Consider the following 22,402-nt stretch of genomic DNA (forward strand, 5'->3'; position numbering starts at 1 on the left):
TAAATACTTGAAAGATAGGATATGGCACAGCTGCCCTTTGTGAAGAGTTTAGAATATCTCGTGTATCTGAACGAATCACAATTCAAGTATTTCCCTTGTAATCACAACATTCAGCTCCTGGAAGTTGTACAAGATCGTTTGATTATTGCTTTAGAGGTTGAGGGGCCCAGCTTAACTTTATCAAGCTCGCCTCTGAACAAATCACTTGGCACAACAGTTATCTCTGCACCTAAGTCCATACCTGGCTCATTTTGGGCAACTCTTTCTCAGTTTTATCTTTTTCTTTGGCTAAATCCTTAATCATTTGCTTCAACTGTTTCTGGTAATCAGTTGCATCACCTGGAGACACAGGAAACACAATATATACTTTAGGCTAAAATTCAGTTAAAGCAAAAAAAGAACAACTTTAGAACTGGGTCGTATGGGAGGAATCCCACCAAATTTCATACACAAGCTGAAAATAGAGATTACATTGGTAACAATTTGTTTTACGACTGACCATGAATAGAGTGTGGTGGCTGGATGACTTCTCACTACAAGAGAATCCTTGAAACCCTAAGCAAGAGGAACAAACATGGTGGTAGGGTCAAGGGGCAGTCACCCAGTATACTATAACTTGAAAGGTTTCTAGCCTCTGAAAGCAATGGGCTGTTGACTAGGTTAAGTCTGCTTCTAAGAGCTGTGAAATTGTCAATGATTGCAATGTGTGCCTGCTGCAAGATAATGAAGAGAGGTACATACCATTTGACTTCCCAAAAACTAGGGGTCTTGACGTTGACAATAGAGGATTCTTTAATGGGGACTGGCTGTCTCGATCATTTTCAGTGAGTGCTTTAAAAAAAAAAAAAAAGTTACATGGAACAAATTATTTCATCTTATTTAACCCAAACTCAGTAATTTAGTTTCTTATGTAAGAAAGGACCAAAGAAGGGCTAAGCCAGCAGCCTGTGGGTTGCAGAGACTGTGAACCCAGGCATACACCAAGCACTGTCTATACAAAGAGTAAAGAAAACATCTTATAGACCAGATAATGCCTTTTTTCCGGCTTTATGTAGGTACTGTTTTAATTAATGAAATACAGAATCATAGGACACTGCCAATAATGACCTGGATAAAGATAGTAAAATCCTTTCCTAAATCTTAAGATAAATGTATGTATATACATATAAATTCTAGAAATAAATGTACAACTAGATTCCTGGATGATGGGGTAATTTTCAATTTCATGGCATATTTTTCTACAGTGAGCACATACTGCATATTTAATAGTTTTCCAACAAAAATTGAAAAAGAATTACTGAATCCAAAGCATTGTATCGTTACAAGTTTTCTTGAAATATACAAAAACAGAGCATTATATTGCTGATAATATAAAATGGCATAGCCATTTTGAAAAAAAAGTATGGCAGTTTGTTAAAAAGTTAAGCGTAGTTATCATTTGACCCAGAATTCCACTCTAACATACTACCAAAGGGAAATGAAAACATACCCAACTCAGAAACTTGTACACAAATATTTATAGGAGCATTGTTCACAAGGGCCATGAAGTGGCAACAAACCCAAGTGTCCGACTGACTGATAGATTAGGGCATACCTATCAAATGGACTATCAAATGCAGTTATAAAAGGAATAAGCACTGGGACATGCTACAACATGGATGAGCCCTGGAGACTCGGGAGCATGACACAAAATGGCACACTGCATTATTTCATTTATAAGGAATATCCAAAAATAGGCAATTCTATAAAAAAGGAAAGCAGGGCAAAATGGGTGGATTGGGAGCAAAAGCCAAAGGGTATAGACCTTTTTAGGGTGATGAAAATGTCTAAAACTATGACGGTCATATAACTAAAGATAAAATCATTGAGTTGTGTATATTTTAAATGAATGTACTGTATGATGTGTGAATTATAGATCAAAAAGCTCTTATAAATAACAATAACAATTACAAAGTATTACAGACTCAGGATCTTCATATTTACTAATAAATCAGCTGTAATTCAACAAATATCCCCAAGATGGCACCAAAGCCTTGAGAAGCTGATCTTCATATTTGGGAGATAGGTTTCCTGCGTTCAGTGGGTAGGAGCTGTTTGTGGAATTTTGGGGTTTTTCTGTAACTGATATTAAGTCATTTTACCAACCTTGTATAAAACTTATACACATTGGCACATGTGAGCATCCACTCAAATTATAAGCCTTGTGTGGTCGTTGAGGCAGTCATGATGAAAACAGTTTTTTAGGTAATAACTGTTAGATGTCAAGAGGATACTGGGCCCCTCTGCCTCAGAAATATGAAATGTATACACAAGTCACTAACAAAATGCTCTAACAGAAGAACCAATACAACCAATTTTCTTGGGAGCATAGCGAGGAATGGTTATTTCAAGTGGAGAGCAAGTGTTGAGAAAGGCCAACCACAGAGCAGCACACTTTTCAAGGAACCCTTGTGCACAGTTGGTGGGAAAGCAAATATCCAGCCACTGTGGAAAACAGTATGAAAGAATAAAAAATCTACCCTATGGTTCCAGTAACTGCACTACAGGCATTTACCCCTAAAATGCAAAAACATTAAATCAAAGGGTATATGCACCCCTATGTTTATTGCAGCATTTTTGGCTATTACAATAGCCAAACTATGGAAGCAGCCCAAATGTCCATCATCTGATGAATGGACAAAGATGATGTGGTACACACATACACGGAATATCTCTCAGCCATAAGAATGAGATCATGCCATCTAATTGTGCACAACAGCATAGGTGGAGCTAGAGAGTATATATAATGCTAAGCAAAGTCAGGCAGAGAAAGACAAATAGCATATGATTTCACTCAGATGTGAAATTTTAAGACACAAAACAAATGAACAAAGGGGTTGAAAAAGACCAAGAAAGAGACTCTTAACTATAGAAAACAAACTGGTGGTTACCAGAGGGGAGATAGGGGAATGGGTGAAGTAGGTGATGGGGATTAGGGGTACCCCCTGTCCTCATGGTGAGCACTGAGTAATGTACAGAATTGTTGAATCACTCTGTTGTACACCTGAAACTAATAAAACACTTTAGAAAGATAAATAAAAAGTTAGAATTCCATCTTTACCATCTTTGTGATTTTTCTATAAATCTAAAAGTTATCCCAAAATAAAACGCTTATTTAAAAATTGAGATGAAATAATTGAAATAAAATAATCCTGTTTAGCAATATTAGATACAGACAATGATCATGAAGAATGGCCGCGATGATAGTAGAGGAATAATTATGCATGTCTCCTATGTTAGTAGGAAAACACTTGTGAAAAATAAAGGCAAATTAAAAAACTAAACTCGGGGGCACCTGGGTGGCTCAGTGGGTTAAAGCCTCTGCCTTCAGCTCAGGTCATGATCCCAGGGTCCTGGGATCGAGCCCCACACATCGGGCTCTCTGTTCAGCGGGGAGGCTGATTCCTCCTCTCTATCTCTGCCTGCCTCTCTGCCTCCTTGTGATCTGTCAAATAAGTAAATAAAATCTTTAAAAAAATAAAAAACTAAACTCACTAACACTGGCATAAAAGGCAAAGAACTTCACTGATGCCAAACCATTTGTAATTGAGGAATAACAAGTCTGTGGGAAGGCAGAGGAAGAAAGCTGCTACAGAATGCTCCCGGGGCACACTGCAGTTGTCCAGTTGGTAATGGCTCAGTTTCAGGAAGTGGACCCAGAAAGCCACAAATGATGGTTATATGCATTTCCAACTTTTCCAGAAGTGTTGGTTGTAAAAACCAAAACTTTCCTAGCCTCCTTCATTGGAAGTTCTGTCAGGGGCCCCATCCAACACCAGAACCATGGCCCTGGGGTCCAGAGACCATGCTGGCATTACTAACCCACCTCTGTGACTTCAAAAGATCCAAGGAATAAGGTTAAGGCCAAGTATGACATCTTAGGTTTCAAACTGTTTTCTTTGTTCCCGGTTACCTGCTGAAACTTGAGGGAAGTATGGACTTACATGCCAGAAGAATGAAATGGTCCTTCAAAAGAGGAGGCTTAAATAACCCATCTATTAAGGCAACCAGGGTCTGCTTCCTTACATACTCCACAAGCCAGCGGTTACCAAAGTGTGGTCCTCAGAACCAGGGAGCCGGAAACAGTGGAGTGGCGCCCAGGAATATGGGTTTTAACAAGCCCCCCCAGATGATTCTGATGCATGCTCAAGTTTGGCAACTGCTGTCATAGGCCATACAGCTCAGTAATGAAAATTTGTTATCAGCAACCCCAGATTAAAAACATCTGTTGACTCAAGTCTAAATGGAACTTTAAAAGAGAAGAACTTCAGAGTCACATACAAGGCTTACTTGTGTCAAAGCAGAACAGAACTTAGATTTTCTCCATAGAATTTCTTACCTGGAGGGATATGAAGTCTATATAACAGTTTGATTTTCTCATTCATTTCTCCATTATACATAACATCTTCAAAAAAAAAAAAAAAAAGATGAGAGAAAATGAGGAGATGCAAATGGATAAAGTACATTTGTTGTGACACAACCTCACTGTGGGGAGAGAACTTAGTATGATCAGTACTTGTTCACTCAATACTTCGCTGTCCCTACTACCAGACATAGGGTGTTTGAAATGAAAACAAGAAAAGGTCACTCTTGAGGTGCAGGATAACCTCCTGAATTTTGTCTGGCCTCATACCTTCTGAAAGATTTTAATTTCATGGGCAGGAGTCAAGAACACAGCCCCTAACAAGCCACACCACACCCTGGGCGCCCGAGGAGAACAGGAGCAATGATCCTGTGTGTTGAGAGCTTGGGCCCTTCTCACCCTCCTTGTAAGTGTCATCATAAGAGGAGCCTGCAGAGTGGTTTCTAAAATCTCCAAATCATATCAGGCCAGTCCCAAATACATTTCACTGCGTGGGTCTGCCCGCTCCACAGTCCACCCTGTCTTGTGTTCACAGACTCCCGTCCCAGATTAACTCACTGCAGTGAAGACCCACAGGGTCCTACCGAGACAGCTCACAAATGCTTTGAATTCGATCAGGTGGTCCATGTTGTCATCCAGGAGCCTGAAAGTCCTCTCTGCGAGGATTTCCGTGTGGGCCCCACAGGTCCAGGGTGAGACAAGCTGAAACAAGTGTGCGAACTGCCGGGCATCTATGCGGTACTGCTCTGCGTAGGGCCTGCTGGGGTCGTGGCGTGGGGCCATGGGCCTGGGCTGCTCCCAGTAACAGCTCATCATGTGCTCTCTCTTCAGACAAGAGGGAGAGAGGGATCTGTGAGAGATGGGAGCACCTGTGGGGGGATGCACGCTTAAAAGCCAGGGTTAACTTGGCCTTCGCTCAGGACTCACTTGGCCTCGTAAATTATGTATTGAATAAGAACACTATAACACGAACAAATGAAAAAAGTGCTTACAATCTCATTACTCTAACCAGACAAGTAAAAGATGTCCCTTGTTACCTTGTTACCTTACACTTCATGCCCATAAGATATGTAATTTGACCTCTTTCTCTAAGGTCTTTTTTTTTTTATTATTGGAGCACATAATATCTAACAAAACTTAACCATTTTAACCATTTTTCAATGTTTAGCTGCCATAGTTTTAATTCTAGGAGACCTAATTTTTATTCTGTTTTCTCATCAAATCACATCTGAAAACAAAAAAGTGCTAGACAGATCTATAGAACATAAAAGAAACAAGTCACCCTCGTTGCCTGTGGAGAGGGGAAATAGGGGTGGGAACTCACATGTAGAACCAAGTCTCTTTTAAGATTTTACTATTTGAGAGAGAGCACCCACAAGCAGTGGGTAGTGTGGCAGGAGAGGGAGCAGCAGAGTCCCCGCAGTCCCAGATGTAGGACTCAATCACAGGACCCTGGGATCCTGACCAGGCTGACGGTAGACACTTAACCAACTGAGCCACCCAGGTGCCCCAGAACCAAGTTTTTTCACTGCATACTTTCTTATAAGTTTTTAATTTTGAGCAAGGTGAATATATTAACAATTCAAAAAACTGGAAGTAAAAAAAAAAAGTGATTCCAAGTCTTGGGAATATACTGACAACCAGAGCACTCAAAACTGATCCTTCCCTGAGGGTCCCCTCTTTAGGATGCATCTCTTACACCCATGGTAAATCACCTCTTGGGACATCTTGACTCACTGAGATAATTCCCAATGACTGCAGGCTTCTGCACAATTTTAGCGTCCTCCACCCATCACCGTGGCACGGGAACAAGTATAGAAGCTGTAATATGTGAACCCAGATCCTTGGATGAAAACCAAAATACCATTTATAGTTTTACTGTTGTATTTGTTGGCAGCCTAGTCCTTTGGGTTGCCTTCGCAGAATTGTGAAAAATACCACAAGAACTTTTCAGTGTGAAACGACAGTCCAGTGAATTTCCATTCCTAAAAATTCAAGACATACTGCAAAAGTCCATTGTATATCTGTGTATCCTGTGATACTAAAGCCCCACAGAATCCTGCCAAGAAAAGTTATAATAAATAAGCCTAGGACTTGTGCAACCAGTTTACACAGAACCCTACAGAAAAACAAACCAATTAAAAAAAAAAAAGACCATGGATGTAAGCAGGTGATACCAAGAAGTACACAATTAGCTGTAGTCAACCCTACGAATGGATAAACAAATTAAAATTATAATAAAATGCAATTTTCTATAAGACTAGCAAAATTGCAAAAGATTCTTAATAAAAACTGGGTGTGTGTGGAATGTAGGACAGGAGCCCTCTTGGACATCATCAGTGTATTCCCATGGAAGTGAAATTTGAAAAATCAAACACAATTTAGCAATACAGCTAAATACAGTCTATGCACCCCTAGGACCCCATCCCACAGAAACTGCAGCACTGGTGTCCAGGGAAAGGCACAAAGATGCTCAGTCCAGCACAGTTTAACAAAGCAGCAAAAACCTGGAAACATAAATGTGTCTCAACAGATGAACGGTTAAGTAAATGATGGTTCAGCCCTACAATGAAACTATACAGCTATTTTTTCCATGTCATAGGTGGGAGGGAAGGTGTGTCTGAGAGAGAAAGTATAAAAGGAAAAAAAAAAATCAGGAAACATATTCACCAATTTGTTAACAATAATTACCAGTACAAGGGTAAGACTGTAGGTACAGACAGGATGAGACCCTTTCATTTTTTGCTTAAAAGTTCTTCTTTTTTTTAAATGGTAAGAGTCAGTATACTTTTATTCTTTATTTTGTGATTTTTAATTAAAATTTGAAAATAAAAGTCTTCTTTTTCCCAAAGATTTTATTTATTTATTTGAAAGAGAGAGAGATCACAAATAAGCAGAGAGGCAGGCAGAAGTGGGGGAAGCAGGCCCTGCTGAGCACAGAGCCCGGTGTGGGGCTCGATCCCAGGTCCTGGGATCATGACCCGAGCTGAAGGCAGAGGCCTAACCCACTGAGCCACCCAAGTGCCCCTGAAAATAAAAGTCTTAACCAGAACATGTAAGCAAGTAAAATATTATTAAAGAGACCTAATGCTCTCTAAGGCCTGGTAATTCAATAACAGCAGGTTTATGGAAGACATAAGTAACTGTTTCAGGTCTTTGGTGTTTCCTGAAGTATTCTAGGACACTGAGTATGTATTACACTGTAAACATCTTACTTAGTTAAGATTAATGATGTTGTTTTCAATTTAAGAGAATAGAAGACAGACATCACAAATCCGAATTTACGTAATTTGAGACTGTTCAACACGGATGGACCATAAGGGCACTCCTGCTAAGTGAAAGAAATCAGACACGTACTCTATGATCTCACTTATATGTAGAATCTAAAGACAAAACAAAACCCCAAACTCAGAAAAAGAGATCAGAATTGTGGTTCCCCAAGGCCGGGGTGAGGTATGGGGGCACTGGAGGAGGTGGACAGAAGGTACAAACGTCTGGTTAGAGTAAACACTAGGGATGTGATGTACAACAGGACGAGTACAGTTAATGGCTATATGGTGTATTTGAGTTGCTAAGAGAATGGATCCTAAAGTTATCACAAGGGGAAAAAATTCTTTTTTTTTTTTAATGTCTAGAAGAGATGGATTCTAATTAAACTAATCGTACTCATCATTCAACAATATATTTAAGTCATACTATATGCTTTAAATTCACACAGTGCTGTATGTCAGTTATACACGTGAAACTGGAAGGAAAAAGTTATATTCGAGCATTAAAAAATTGCTTTAAATTATCAATAAAAATAGATTTCATTAAGTACCAAGCATATTGTTGATCTTGAAAATGAAAGAATGCGTAATGAACTTGGTCAGAGTTACTTGATCTTAACACAAAGTGATCATGCCTGTTCATTCCAGGCTTAGGGAAGGATACAATGAGGTTAAGGAACAGAATCCTTATTAATAACCTATCATGTATTTATAAAACAATGGAAGGATGTTGCTATGTGACCCCTTTCCCTGAAAAAATGAAATTCTAGTTGAAAAGACCAGAAGTAGTGGCACCTGCGTAGCTCAGTCAGTCAAACATCCAAATCTTGGTTTTGGCTCAGGTCATGATCTCAGGTCATGAGATAGAGCCCCTGGTTGGGCTCCATGCTCAGCATGGAATCTGCTTGAGATTCTTTCCACCTCTCTCCTCCCCTTTTGCTGCTCCCCCCACTTGTCTTTCTCTCTCTCTGTCTCTCAAATAAATAAAAATAAAATCTAAAAAAAAAAAAAAAAAAAAAGACAAGACCAGAAGTATATTTAAAACCCAACTAGAGGGGCACCTGGGTGGCTCAGTGGATTAAAGCTTCTGCCTTTAGCTCAGGTCATGATTCCAGAGTCATGGGATCAAGCCCCACATCAGGTTCTCTGCTCAGCAGGGAGCCTGCTCCCCCCTCTCTCTCTGTCTGCTTGCCTCTCTGCCTACTTGTGATCTCTGTCAAGGAAATAAATAAAATCTTTAAAAAACAAATACATGAAGTCAGACTATGAAAGCAAAGAAAATTCAGAGCTGACCAGGAGTATGGAGAGAGGATAGTCTGATGGGGCTCTTACATGGGACACATGCAGACTCTGGGCCTGGAAAGAAAGTACTGGAGTGAGTTACACAAATCTGTTTTACAATATATTGTATGTAACACAAATATACTATATATAACATAATACAATATATTGTATATAACACATATATTATATACCTTGGCATGTATAATGGAATCAGACACCATGATTATGAAACTGTTTTACTGGAATTTCCTTTGGAAGTGTATCTTAAAAATTATATTGTATCTAGATAGTTTCTAAGTTTTTCTTTGTAGTTAGTCCTACATAAGTGAAAGAGTTGTAAAGCTAACAACAAATAAAATTTCAATAAACACTTAACATATCATTCATAGGAAAGACAGAAATAGGAAAACAGTAGGCTCTATCTTCCTTACTCTTATTAAAGATGAGTATGGTTAGTACTTAATGAATTTTACTTTTATTAATTTAAAGCAATCGTCTAAATTATATAAATTCGGATCTGTGAAAGCTCTTATTCTCTCAAACTGAGAGCAGTTAGCCTTAAGTAGATGAAATACTTTTCATGCTGAACAACACATTTGTCTACCTGTCTTTATGTTCCTAGCATGCCCTGTTTTTCCTCCTTGAAAGTCAAGGAAAGAGGGGTGGGGACTTGGGACACTTTGACTTCTCATATTTTCTTCATGAAACAGAGGAAACTATGAAACTGAAAGACAGAGGCTGTTTACAGAAGACACAGTCCTGAGCAGTCGTCAGCACACATCCTGCTTATCAGGAACAAGGGGTGCCTGGACTCTACTAAGCCAAGGCCATTTCAGTGACTGCGGGGAAATGGGCCGTGACAGATGCACGCACAGTTCAGGCAACCTCCAGTGCTCCACTTAGAAGTCCCTGAAGTGCTGCTTCTTACTCTGTCCATCAGTTTACACTCTGGGTTCAGAAGTGACAGTAGCTCAGAGTCCCCACCTGGAAGAGCCCTGGAAGCCAGACCCAGAACTTGCTTTCTCCAACTCTTCTGTCTCCCCATTCACTGCCAGGCTATCATGAGTGGAGCAGTGTGCCTGCCTGCCTTCCCTATTTTTATCCAGTATTTCAAGGAAGGAAACTTTCAGCAGGGCACCTGAAAATTTTCTTCATTGGGCAAGACCTGAGTGTTCACCTATATATCCAAATATTAGAAATATGGCTTATTTAGTATTACCAATATGATAGATTATAAGGTAATTTTAAAATGAGTAAGACTACATGGCAACATGGATAAGTGTTAATAATAGTATTAAGGGAAAATAGAAGATAAAGTGGCACCCGTAGCAGCCAAATATAAAAATTTATTTACATGTATTATGGGGGGGTATGAGTCACTACAAAGTATAGGAGGTGGGAATGTCAGTAATGTTCACTGTTCATCCACCAAGGCCTGGGAACTCTGCGTAGAACAGCATGGAACAGGTTACCAGCATCGAAGGAGGCCCTCTGCAGACCACAGCTCCCGTGTAGGCCATAGGCAGGCGAGACCAAGATGGAGCTGGCAGGCGGGGTAAGCTCCAGCCTGTGCTGCCACTGCACAGACGCGGCAGACCCCTCCAGCAGCCGCGTACTCACCCACTCCCGCAGCCCTCCCCCTGCCGACCCCTGACCAGCTGACAACCCGTCACTCCTTCATCTTCCCAGAGTTTCCTACCTTGAATAAGTCGTAGAGTTCTTCCAGGTCTTCAGGAAGAATGGAGACTTCTGGGATAACAACTCGGAGCTTGAGGAAACAACCAACAACAGTGGGGTGAGTTCTCTGCCTGCACCCAGAACGATCAGAGGGAACAGGGGTCTCTTCTGCTCGTGGGGGACACCAGGTGTGTCCTGTCTACCAGAGCAGTCTGTTCCTTTCTGATGCCAAGATCACGTCATGGTAACTTTCTCAGGGTGTTTACCCTCAGCCTTTCCAATTCACACATCAGGGCCTCGGGACAAACGGGTAAGTTCTACACTGAGTTCTAAGGGAAGTCGAACTCTAACAAAGACGCAGCTTGGCCAGGATGTTCCTCCTGAAGAACAAGCATTGCAGGCCTCTGTGCGAGGCATTTTTCTATTTCGTACCTCATTTAGTCCCGGATGCTGAGTATTAATATCCTCTAGTATCCTCTTAGTATCGTTTGACAACTAGGGAAACTGAGGCTCATGGGGATTAAATTACTCACAGTCTGTCTGACTCTAATACCCCTGTTTCTACACCAGGTCACCCTAATTCAATGCAGGATTGGGGGAGTGGTATTCTTTTTTTTTTTTTTTTAAGTTTATTTATTTTTGGTAATCTTTACACCCAACATGGGGTGTAAAGTTAGGTGTAAAAATCTTTACACCCTACATGGGGCTCAAATTTGGGACCCCAAGGATCGAGTCATATACCAACCAAGTGCCCCAAAAGCTTGGGCATTCTTAGGACCAACCACAACAGAGTCTGGGTTAGGGCCAACTGTCCTTCTGACAACCCGTGACTCACCACATTCTGCTTTGTGGTGTCTTCGTGGCCCTGGAGAACCCTGATCCTGTGCTTACATCGCAGGTGCTCAATCTGCTCCACAGACTGGTCTCCGAATTTCTGCAGAGAAACCAGGAGTTACACACTTACAGAACCCCTTTTTGTACAAAGAGGACAGCAGTATCCGCCAGGGAACCTCCCTCAAAATCCACCCCTAACCAGGTTTCCCAGAGGATGTGGGTGGGGCCAGGCCCTGTCACCTCGTAGGAGTCCCGGATCAGGTCAGCAATGTCAGTCCCAGGGTAGGGCTCCTGGTCGTCGGCGAAAAAGGCATGGTGGCTGCCGATGGGGGGTCCAGGACTGTCCTCGTTCTTAACATGATCTAGAAACCTGAGCACACAACCCACTACTGAAGTACAGTTTCCCCTCCCCTTGCACCACACCACGCACCTTCCTGGGGACCCGGGGGACATCATGTCAGAGCACTTTCAGACGCAGCTCATTCATCTCCAAACTCTGGGAGGAGGGCGAGATAGCAACTGCTGTGCTCCCTTAGAGAAAAGGAGACATGCCTATAGCCAGGCTTGTTGATCTGGGCCCATGGGTAGGTTTGCAGGGACCTGGGACTCTGCTGAAGTCCATACAAAGTTCCGTGCATATGTGCCATTGTAAGCTTCCATGTTCTGAACGGGAACCTCCCCTCAGCTCCAAGACACCCAAGTTCCGGTCCTTGGTCTCAGGGACTGTAACACACCAGCCCCTACACATCCAGGGTCTGGAATCTCCAGCTGGCTGCCTAAGACCATCATCTCCCAACGCCTGCCTGCCCCAGTCAAGGCCACCGTGAGTGCCTATCTCCTCAGAGACAAGTGAGAGTCCCTGCTCTCCTCCTGTACCCTCTCTTACTTGCTAGACAGGAGCCAGGAAAATGGCGCTCTTCACCACATGCAGGCAACAGTGCCACCTGACTGGCTGACTCTGGTGGGGGCGGTGGGGACTACTGCGTGACAAGTGGCAGAGTGGAAGCAAATATTCCACAGGGACAGCCCTGCTGGGCACCCCCTGCTGCCTCCACCTGGTCTATTTTGCAGAGCCCGCAATGGCCCTCCTTATTTCACCCCCTCCCCCACCCAGTGAGCGCACCTGCTGAGGACCATGAGGGCCTGGCCATCGTCCTTGCTGCTGCACAGGCCCTGGGCATTGGCTTCCAGCACTGCCAGCCCCAGCTGGAAAATGGCTTTGATCCCATCGTAGAAGAAGCAGTCCACAACGCTCACTGCGCTCTCCAGAGGCATAATGCTGAGGAACAGAGTCAGGAACCAGGAGAGAGAGATGGAGGCAAGGGCCGAGAGGTCGTTCATGTGCTCCGCCAGCTCAGGGAGGTGCTCCTTGATGAGCTCCTCAAAGACCGACTGGTCCACCTGGGCCCCTGGAAAAGGCAGGTCATGGAGACTTGGTTGGGGAAGGAGGCACACTTCCTAAAGTCAGCCTGAAACTGAAACTACTCTGAGATAAGCAGAATGAAACAGAATTTGAGCCCAGAAAAGGACTCGTACTGAACTGATTTTTGACACTAACTAGAGTAATTCAGTGGGGAGAGGATAGTATTTTCAAAAAATAATGCTCAATCAAGTGCATACCTGTGTGGGGGCAGAGGCGGGGGGACCTCAAATCCTACTTCACATCATACAAGAAAATATATTTGAAATGTGTCATAGACCTCAATATAAAAGCTAATAATATAAAGCTTAAGAAAAATACAGGGAAAAGGCAACATTTCTTAGAACACAAAAAGCACTAGCCACAGAAGAAAACTATAAATTGGACTTCAAGAGAATCAAAGACTGGTATTCTTCAAAAAACATTAATAAAAATCATAATGCAAACTTCACACTGAGAAAATATTTGTAATACATATACCTGACAAGGGTTTTGTGTTCAAAGTAACAACTCTTGCAACTTAGTGGTCAAAAACCTATTTTTCCTTTAAAAAGGCAAAATATGGGACCAGATACTTCAAAAGAAACAATAAACAAATGGCCACTAAGCACAGAAAATTGTGTTCAGTATCATTCATCAAAGAAATGCAAAGTTAAACCTGCATAATAGATTCCTTCTTCCCTGCTAGAAGAGCAAACTTAAAAGGCCAATTCTGAAAGCTAACAGGGATGTGAGCAACCAGAACTCACACACTGCTGATAGGGTTTCTATGGTCACAGTATATATCACTTTGAAAAACTGACAGTTACTTATAAAGCTAAAAATCCCTCTAACCTATGACCTAGCAATTCTACTCCTAGGTAAATACCAAGAAAATGGGCAATCTTGATTCACAGAGAGACTTACACTTGAATGTGTATTTCAACTTCACTTACAATAAAGCACTGGCAACAATTCAGACCTCTAACAGGTGACCAGATAAATGAATCACGGTCTGAGAGTACGGTGAAGTATGACTCAGCCAGAAGAAGGAGCAGAGTACTAATGCTCCAGCAACCTCGTGTTGTGAGCAGGAAAACAGACCCAGAAGAGTGCGTTCTCCATGATTACATTTAGATCGAGTTCAAGAACGGGTCCAACTAGCCCGTGGTGACAGACATCAGGAGCAAGAGTTGCCTGTGGCAGGGAAGGGGCAGAAGGGGACTTGGTGGGTTATGGAAATGCTCCAGGCTGTACTGCGGCGGTGCTCACATAGGGATACCCATTACCATGGAGGCTCTGCTGGTCACTGAGGAGTAGGCACTGCCCCCCAGCAGCACCATCAACCAATGGCGGCTTTGGCAGCCTGCCTACCCGTGACCCTGCCTACCCGTGGCTCCGATGACTCTGTGCTATTGTGTACAAGGTTAAGCTGCCTCCCCCAGCATCAAGTGGAAAGGGAAGGAAGCCCATCACTCAGGCACCTGGAGGGAGCCAGGGAAAACAGTCTAAGGCATCCCAAAAGGCCACCAAAGGTACCAAGTGGCACGTCCTTCCTAGAGAGCCCCCGCTTACTCCCAGGGGGTCCTCACATTCCCTCAGTTCTTGACTCCAGTCTTCGGGAGCATCTTCCTCCTGACCTGCCCCCACCTCCAGTCTTTTACCAAATTCTGTCTCAAACTGGTTCTTTCGTTTCTGTTCCCACTGCTGCTACCCAAATTTCAGGGCATCTCCAGAAAGGGTATCTGAGAGTTATCAGCAAGCTGAAGCAACGTTTCTATCACTTCGTCCACTAGGAGGTGCTAGACCACAGGGGAAATGCAGATTCCAATGGGCCACAGAAAAGGAAGACAGCAGGTGGGGTCGCAGGTCAGCCCAGAGCAGGGGGCCAACAAGGAGCCTTCTCACTTACTGTATACAAGTCGAGGGAGAGGGGCGTCCCAGGCTGCCCTTCAGGTCCAGCCTCAAGAGTCTCCACAAGGGAAAGGGGACATCTGTCTGTGTGAGCTCCTTGGGTAGGGTGGGCCAAACCACCCTCCCTTTCAGGTTGTTTCTTGAACCTCAACATTTTTCTTTTCAGGTAACTTACTCCACCCTTTCGGCAGAACGGTACAGAGATTACACCTGTCGGTTCTGCACATTCAAGAGCCAAACAGCGTTTGTACTGGGGATTTCTGGACAAGGACTGATGTGTCAACACCTCTTTGCCCCGGTTCTGGCCCTGATCCCCAAGCACAGAAGAGGAAGAGGAGGAGGAAGGAGACAGGTTACCAATGACCCGATGGTTGAAGTAGTCGGGCAGCATCCGCTCACACACGGCAACGAGCAACCAGAAGGCCTCCTCCTCCTTGGCATAGAGCAGCAAAACGGAGGTCAGGATGTTCATGGACTGCACAGGTTCACAGAGGAGGGGGTGGTTAGCATCACACCACGTTGTGCCACAGAAGACATGAAAAACCACACAAGCCCAAAGGGTCCACAGAAGTCAAGGCTGCCGATGAGACGCCCCATCTAGCCCAACCACACTGACACTTGTAAAGTGGAATGACTGAGTTTATCAATACGGTCCCCACAAGACACCCTAGGCTGAATGACCAGCCACCCTTCTGTCACTGTCCCCATCTAGGAATGCTGGGGCCAGCTGTGGTGCGGGCTTCAGGCTCAAGTCAAATCCAGCTATTCTGTGTGTATGTTCACATACACACACACACACACACACAAAACATTCATGGGTTGATTTTGCTTTTCATGGGAAAGCAAAGTTTAAACTCTTCTATTTTCAGCTATCAGAAACTTCTCTAACCCCATCTAGTGCTGGGGTGGGGGCAGGGGTGTTTTATTTTACCAGGTTCTATTTTGTGCTTGTTTACCACATCCCTGAATACACTTTCCAAGTAAACTCAACAACTACTTAGAGGGCGGCTTATTTCCACTTGTGCTTCCTGAAGGAAAGGGATCGGCCACAAACATTTTTTGCTCCCCCAATAGCATGGAGATTTTAAAAATAATCCCTGTAACTTCTGCAGAGGTCTAGAAAGATAAAGCTCCAGAGAAGCGTTATCACTGCCGTCCTACAGTGGAGGCCTGGAGAGGCGGTGAAGACAAACTGTCCTGCCCTGGACAACTCATCATGTGCACTGCTCTTTTCAGGCACCAGGTAAAGTTTCTAATCTTAAGTCATCAACCTGTTTGACTATAAGGAGATGATGCCTGAGGCCTTACTTGATACATTCTTTAAGGAAAGCAAAAGCACAGAGCCTACACAGGACCGTCCTGGGTACCAGACAGCCAAGAACAACAGAACCCGAAGCCTGGGTAATCAACACAAGACACGGACTCAAAGATTTCTGCTCCTCCACTGCACACCCTACCTGGCAGTACCCAATTTTGGGGTTCCGGTGGGCATAGGCTGTCAAGACTCTCCTCAAAGCAGCAATTCCGGTTTCATTCTGGAAGGCGGGATGCTCTGGTAAGGAACGGTGCAGGTCCCGCTCTATCTCCTCAGTCACCAGGCAACATTTTCCCATGGACTCCTCCACCAGATTACCATAGTAACCCGGATGCGAGGCGAGATCGGTTACAGCATCTGATGATTTAAAAGGATTTTTTCAAGGGGGCAGGTTACCAGGACAGAGTCAAGCTGGGGAGGGGGCTTGTCCTGCTGGAAGACCTCAATAGGGTCTCATTACTTGAAGGACAGAAAATATCTTGAGACCACACACAACCAAAAGGACTTTCATTCTGCCAAAAACGAGAAAAAAAAGAAAAAAAATGAAACAATATGGCTTTTCTAAGAATAACCTTATAGGGAGGGAAACAGCTCATACCAGAAACAGCTGTATTAATACGCTTTTCCCAAGTTGTATTCTCTAGTAATAGGAAGATTGGGTAGATGTGTGTATCTATACATACAGACATACACACAATTTTCATACATTAACTCAACATGAAATTACTGAGCACGTATGTGTGAAACACACAAGAAGGTGCACTTCTGTTTAGTAATCAATTTTCAAGGAGCCAACAAGCTGCAACAAGAAATTCAGGGGCTTTGCAACAACGTGGATGTTAACTAGAGGGTATTATGCTAAGCAAAATAAGTCAATCAGAAACAATTACCATATGATCTCTCTGATATGAGGAATTTGAGAGGCAGGGTGGGGGGTGGTGGAGGGGGTAGGAAGGAAAAAAATGAAACAAGATGGGACTGGGGAGGGAGACAACCATAAAAGACTCTTAATCTCAGGAAACAAACTGAGGGTTGCTGGGGGGTGGGGTGGGAAGGATAGGGTGGCTAGGTGACAGACATTAGGGAGAGTATGTGCTATGGTGAGTGTTGGGAATTGTGTAAACCTGATGATTCACAGACCTGTACCCCTGAAACAAATAATACATTATATGTTAATTTAAAAAAAAATTCAGAGGCTGAGCTCATGACAGGCAGGGCGACCCCGCCCAGTCCACCTACCACCAAGATCCTCCCAGGCCTCTGACAGGGAGAGGACTTCAGGGGTGAGGCGTCCACAGTGCATGAGGCTCCCATTCCCTCATCAGCCAGCACCCAAGCACCTGTGGTCCTGGCCAGTGGTCCCGCAGGGGCGCGGGTAGCAAGCGGGGTTCCAGGACAGAGGCTGGCCCCATGCAGGGAGGTCCCAGGAGAACAGGACAAGCAGAAGGGGCCCACTTCCACCATTAATCGCCAGTTTAGGTTTTTAAATTCTGATGGGGTTTAGTATACTGCCCTCCCCGACTCAACCTTCTGCGACCGTGATTCCCCATCACACCCCACAAACACTCACTACAACATTTCCCTGTACTCAACACTTAACACTAACAGCTGCCACTCAACCCATGACAGCCTAAACGCCACAGCAGTCTTTCCATCAACACTACCACTTGGAAGGAAAGACAGCTCTTGAGGAGCTAGGTTTGTTTTTTTTATTGCAATGTGTGTGTATGTTCATTAAAGAGGCAGGCTTTATGCCCGTGGCATCAACAGGTATCACCTGTAGGTGGTTAAGCTGAATCGTGTGATTTTCTTTCATTCCTATTTTCCTTTCAACTCTGAAATTGTTTTCATTCAATATAAAAATAAAGAAGACATTTTTAATTTCAAAAAGGCCTGTCTTGATGAAGAAACCAGCCAAAAGGGACTCCGCAGGGGAAACAAGGTGAGCAGTGATAGACCTATCAATGAATCCCAAGTAAGCACATGCCAGCAATTGTGCTGGAAAGCAAAAAAAAAAAAAGCACCCTGGGCCAGAGAGGGGATGGGCTTTGCTCTTCAGGGGAGAGACTGAGAAGAGGGAAGGGAGATGAGTGGGATGAAGATCCGGGATGAAGCCACAGGAGGGAGGAACGTAAGAAGGTGCAGGGAGGGGGCACTTGGGTGGCTCAGTCGGTTAAGCATCTGACTCTTCATTTCAGCTCAGGGCATGATCTCAAGGTCTTGGGATCAAGCCCCACATTGGGCTCTGCATTCAATGTGGAGTCTGCTTGTCCCTCTCCTTCCCCTTGCTTGTTCTCTCTTTCTCTCTCAAATAGATAAATAAAAACTTTTTTTAAAAATTTGAAAAATCAAAAAAAAAAAAAAAAAAAAAAGAAGAAGAAGAAGAAGAAGAAGGTACAGGGAGAAGACAGGTACCCAGGCCTGGCCTCCAGGAGGCTCGTGCTGATCTGAGGACAGCAGTGTCACTGAGGAAGAGCAGACCTCCTCCCGGGGCCTCCGGCTGCACCCTGACAATAGGGGCATTACCTTCCTGCCACACCACTGGACAACAGGGGCCTTCCCTTCCTGCCTACAAGGCCCCACCTCTCCTACTGAGCCAGACAAAACAGCCACCCGCAATGCAGAGACATTGCTCAGCACGTCTCGAGAGAAATCGGTCCCCATCTCTGCCCACTGGCTGGTGAGGGTCCTGAGGAGGGATTCCCAGACATCACCCAACAGCAGCAGAGGGAGAGTCTGAGGGCCTGAGGCCAGACAAGGTCATCGTGGCATGGCCCAGGCAATTCCTAGGAGGAGAAAGTAGGGCCAAAATCTCCACAATGGTGTCTCCTGGGGATGCCGTGTGTCTTCCATGGAGGAGGGACTGACAAAGTATGCTGGGAGATGTGTTTCAATGTCACTGCAAGTGAACAATGTACAGAGGGTTGGTTTGTTTAGTCTAATAATTATTTATTTCTTTGATAGAGAAATCACAAGTAAGCAGAGAGGCTGGCACAGATAGAGGGGGAAGCAGGCGCACTGCTGAGTAGAGAAGCCACAAGTAAGCAGAGAGGCTGGCACAGATAGAGGGGGAAGCAGGCCCACTGCTGAGTAGAGAAGCCAATATGAGGCTTGATCCCAGGACTCTGAGATTATGACCTGAGCTGAAGGCAGAAGCTTTAACCCACTGAGCCACCCAGGCACCCTGTTTGTTTAGTCTAGTTCAGAACATATGTCCTAGAAAGACACTTCGCTTCTAGGAGGTCCTTTACAGTTCTCAAGACAATCTACAGACTCAAAAGTTATTTTTAAAGGAGAGGCAATCCCTTCAGCTAGACCTCACATTGGCCAAGGAAGACACTGCAGCCCAGAGGTCTCAGGCTAACACAGTAAGGGTGCCGAAGTTCTTGGCTGGGAACGTGGTAGGAAAAATCCAGAGACAGAGCTCCTGTCTGCACATACAGGCTATGCTGTTCAGATCTGGGCCTCTGCTCCAGAAATATCAGTTAGCCTCAACATACCAGAAACACTTACCTGAGAAAAGCAGCCAGAGTTTGCCACGTAATGACTCAGGGATCCCCATAGCTACAAGCTTCCGGATCTTCTCTGTGCGGAACATACACACGGTTCTACCGTATTCCACGAAGTGGTCGTTCCACAGGCTTATTTTTATCTGCTCCCTGGACTGGAGATGGAAATGCTGTTAATGTACAAAGAAGTCCCTCTGAGCCTTCCAGCACAGACCATCCACAACCCACCACAGAGGGAGGCTGCCACTGTTACCAGAGGGACCAAGAGTGACAGGCAACTGGTTTAGCAAATGTTTTGAAACACTTGCAGGCACAGAGGATGTAAAGATGACTAATGCAGAGAACCAGGCCTTCTGGAGCTCAGAGCCCAGCAGGAGCGCTTACACAAATAAAATGCCATTTCCTTGGCAAAGTGGATAGTAAGAGTAGGTTTGTCCAAGTACTCAAGTCTAGAGCAGCTGGGAGGGCAGGGTGGGAGTCGGGGACATTAGGGGAAGCTTCTCAGGATGTTGACACCAAGCCAGCTGTTGAAACATGGGTCAGCTCAGAGGGTGAACTAAATAAAGCAAGGGGGCAGTGCGGGGTGGGGGGATCATAACTTGCCCTGATCTCCAGGGCAGCCAGAGGAAAAACTGAAATCTGAAAAAAATCCCACTGTTCTCATTATCAGACACAAGATAGATACCATTACTCGAGGCAACTAAAAATCCTTTAAAATTATTATCCCTAGATGACAGGAGTCATTAGTACCTTTTAAGCAACTTGTTTAATATGCTTTTCATTGTCTGCATTCTCTAGTAAGGGGAGAAGCTTCCATATATATTCAATATTCTTACAGCTTTAGTCAGGAGTTCATTGAGCTGCTCTGTGTAAAGCATATCAGAAGGTTCTGGTTTGAATGAATAAAGCTAACAATTATATAGTAGCCCACTGGGCAACAAGACACAGTTTGGGGTACTAATGTCCACAGACACCCCCAGCACATGTGGTCCCAATGCAGCCTCCCTCCGGCCACGATGTCTTTTCACGGTACAATTTCTAGCCTCTTTACCCCACTGGGCATGACATTTCCCTCGGGTTCTCCCTACAAAGAGGACAAGGATAAGGAGATGTAACAGAAATATCTTTTGTCCAGTAGAACTACAGCATAACTACAGCATAGGAGACCTTTTGTTCCAGGAGAGAACCAAGCGATACTGTAAAAGAAGCCCATACAGACACCCCTGGGTAAGAGGAAAAATGCCTGTTCTGCACCTGCAAGATCCCACAAAGGACAGCACTGATGGCTCTCCAGGTCAAATGGCCAAGAGCTGTTCAAAGAGCCACTTAAGGGACAGGTAGGGAAAGCCATCGCCCTTGGTCCTCTGACCACAACCTCCGACCACATCCTCCATGCAACCGGATGTGCCCAGGCAACTGGCACAGGCTGAGCCCTTCCACTTGTCTGGGAGGGAGGGAGGGGTGCCAGCTACTGGGGCATCCAGCAACCGGCACCACACCTGCTCCCTCAAGGCCTGCAGGGCTGGGGTTGGCAGGTGCACAGCCCTCATCAGGTCGGACACCTGGGAACCCCCCCTCGTGCCAGCTCCCCCGGGCCCTGCAAAGGCAGAGCCAGGTCACCCACCATTCTTGAGTCTGGGCTCTGGCTGCCCGCCTGCTGGAAGACAGAGATCAGGGCCTCGGGGTGGAGCCGTGGGCTCTTCTCTTTGTCACTTTCCTCGCTATTTTGAGAGGACACCATTTCAAGATCCCCAAACTTGTGGTCACTGCACATGCTTGTTGAATGAAATACAGGTGAAGTCTGCTGGAAAGAAGAAAAAAAAAAAGGAGGGAGCTAGAAGAAAGTCATTACTGTACTTATGGAAGAGTCTTTGTTTTGCCTTTGGAGGCATGAAGGTAACATATTTTTTTAATTAATTAATTATTTGAGAGAGAGACAGTGCATGTGAGCCAGCAGGGGAGGGGAAGAGGGAGAGAGAATCTAGAGCAGACTCCCCACTGAGTGTGGAGCCAGACAAGGGGCTCGATCCCCGGACCCTGAGATTGTGACCTGAGCTGAGATCAAGAGTCCAGCACTTAACTGACTGAGCCACCCAGGCACCCCAAAGGTAACATACTTAAACATGCCTATGCAGGTCTCAAGGGAAAGAGACTAACATTAGCCCAACAGAGTTGATCCTCAGGATAGAATATGGTCCACACTAAGCTTTCCTGGGAAGGCTGCTCACAGCATACACAGCATGGGGCCAAGAGGGGGCAGACAAGCACCATTTCTTGTATGCTTCCAGAACGGAGAATGACCACCTGCAGAAAACAGCTCTTGGGTACTGAGGGAATATCTCCTTTCCTCCCTGTCACTGTGTGGGTAAGAAGAGGTGAAGAAAGAGAGGGACGGGTGTGAAACAGCAGGAGAGGAGGTCCCAGTGGATCCACGTCTGTTTTCCAGCTGTCTGGCCTTAAGGACAATGTAACTTCTCTTTTAACAAGTTCCACCTGCCCCCAAATAACATCCCCCTCAGCCTCAGGGGTGGGGAGCACTGACCCCTCCAACCTGTGAGGAGGGTGCCCACTAACCTGCAGGTCGATAACCCATCAAACACTCTAACCTGGGAGGGGTGCCCTGTAAATCCCTCTAACTTGTGTGGATACCCCACGAACTGCTCTAATATAGGGAGGGTTGCCCATCAACTCCCCTAACCTCAAAAGGGGTGCCCTGCAGACCCCTCTAACCTGTGAACAGGGTACCCTGTTGGTCCTTCGAACCACTTGCTGCATGGGGCACCTTCTAACCTGTGCAGC

At 44.8% G+C, this 22,402-nt stretch overlaps 1 protein-coding gene across 9 annotated transcripts in view; it reads right to left on the reverse strand.

The window, feature by feature from the left end:
- TBC1D8 (TBC1 domain family member 8) overlaps positions 1 to 22,402 on the reverse strand; it is a 104,117-nt gene that overhangs the window by 2,568 nt on the left and 79,147 nt on the right. For 4 of the 9 annotated variants that reach the window (XM_059406278.1, XM_059406276.1, XM_059406271.1 and 1 more), the window contains 12 exons: positions 21,228 to 21,407; positions 19,608 to 19,773; positions 16,237 to 16,451; positions 15,137 to 15,254; positions 12,590 to 12,875; positions 11,707 to 11,836; positions 11,468 to 11,566; positions 10,655 to 10,723; positions 4,987 to 5,227; positions 4,379 to 4,444; positions 742 to 831; positions 242 to 339 (listed from right to left, as the gene is read on the reverse strand). In XM_059406278.1, the coding sequence (XP_059262261.1) occupies positions 242 to 339; positions 742 to 831; positions 4,379 to 4,444; positions 4,987 to 5,227; positions 10,655 to 10,723; positions 11,468 to 11,566; positions 11,707 to 11,836; positions 12,590 to 12,875; positions 15,137 to 15,254; positions 16,237 to 16,451; positions 19,608 to 19,773; positions 21,228 to 21,407 (1,758 nt within the window). Of the gene's footprint in view, positions 1 to 241; positions 340 to 741; positions 832 to 4,378; positions 4,445 to 4,986; positions 5,228 to 10,267; positions 10,534 to 10,654; positions 10,724 to 11,467; positions 11,567 to 11,706; positions 11,837 to 12,589; positions 12,876 to 15,136; positions 15,255 to 16,236; positions 16,452 to 19,607; positions 19,774 to 21,227; positions 21,408 to 22,402 lie in introns of those variants that run through there. The other 5 variants (XM_059406277.1, XM_059406275.1, XM_059406273.1 and 2 more) reach the window with 4 other exon arrangements.

This window comes from Mustela nigripes, chromosome 7 (assembly GCF_022355385.1).
Source record: "Mustela nigripes isolate SB6536 chromosome 7, MUSNIG.SB6536, whole genome shotgun sequence".
Lineage (NCBI taxonomy): Eukaryota > Metazoa > Chordata > Mammalia > Carnivora > Mustelidae > Mustela > Mustela nigripes.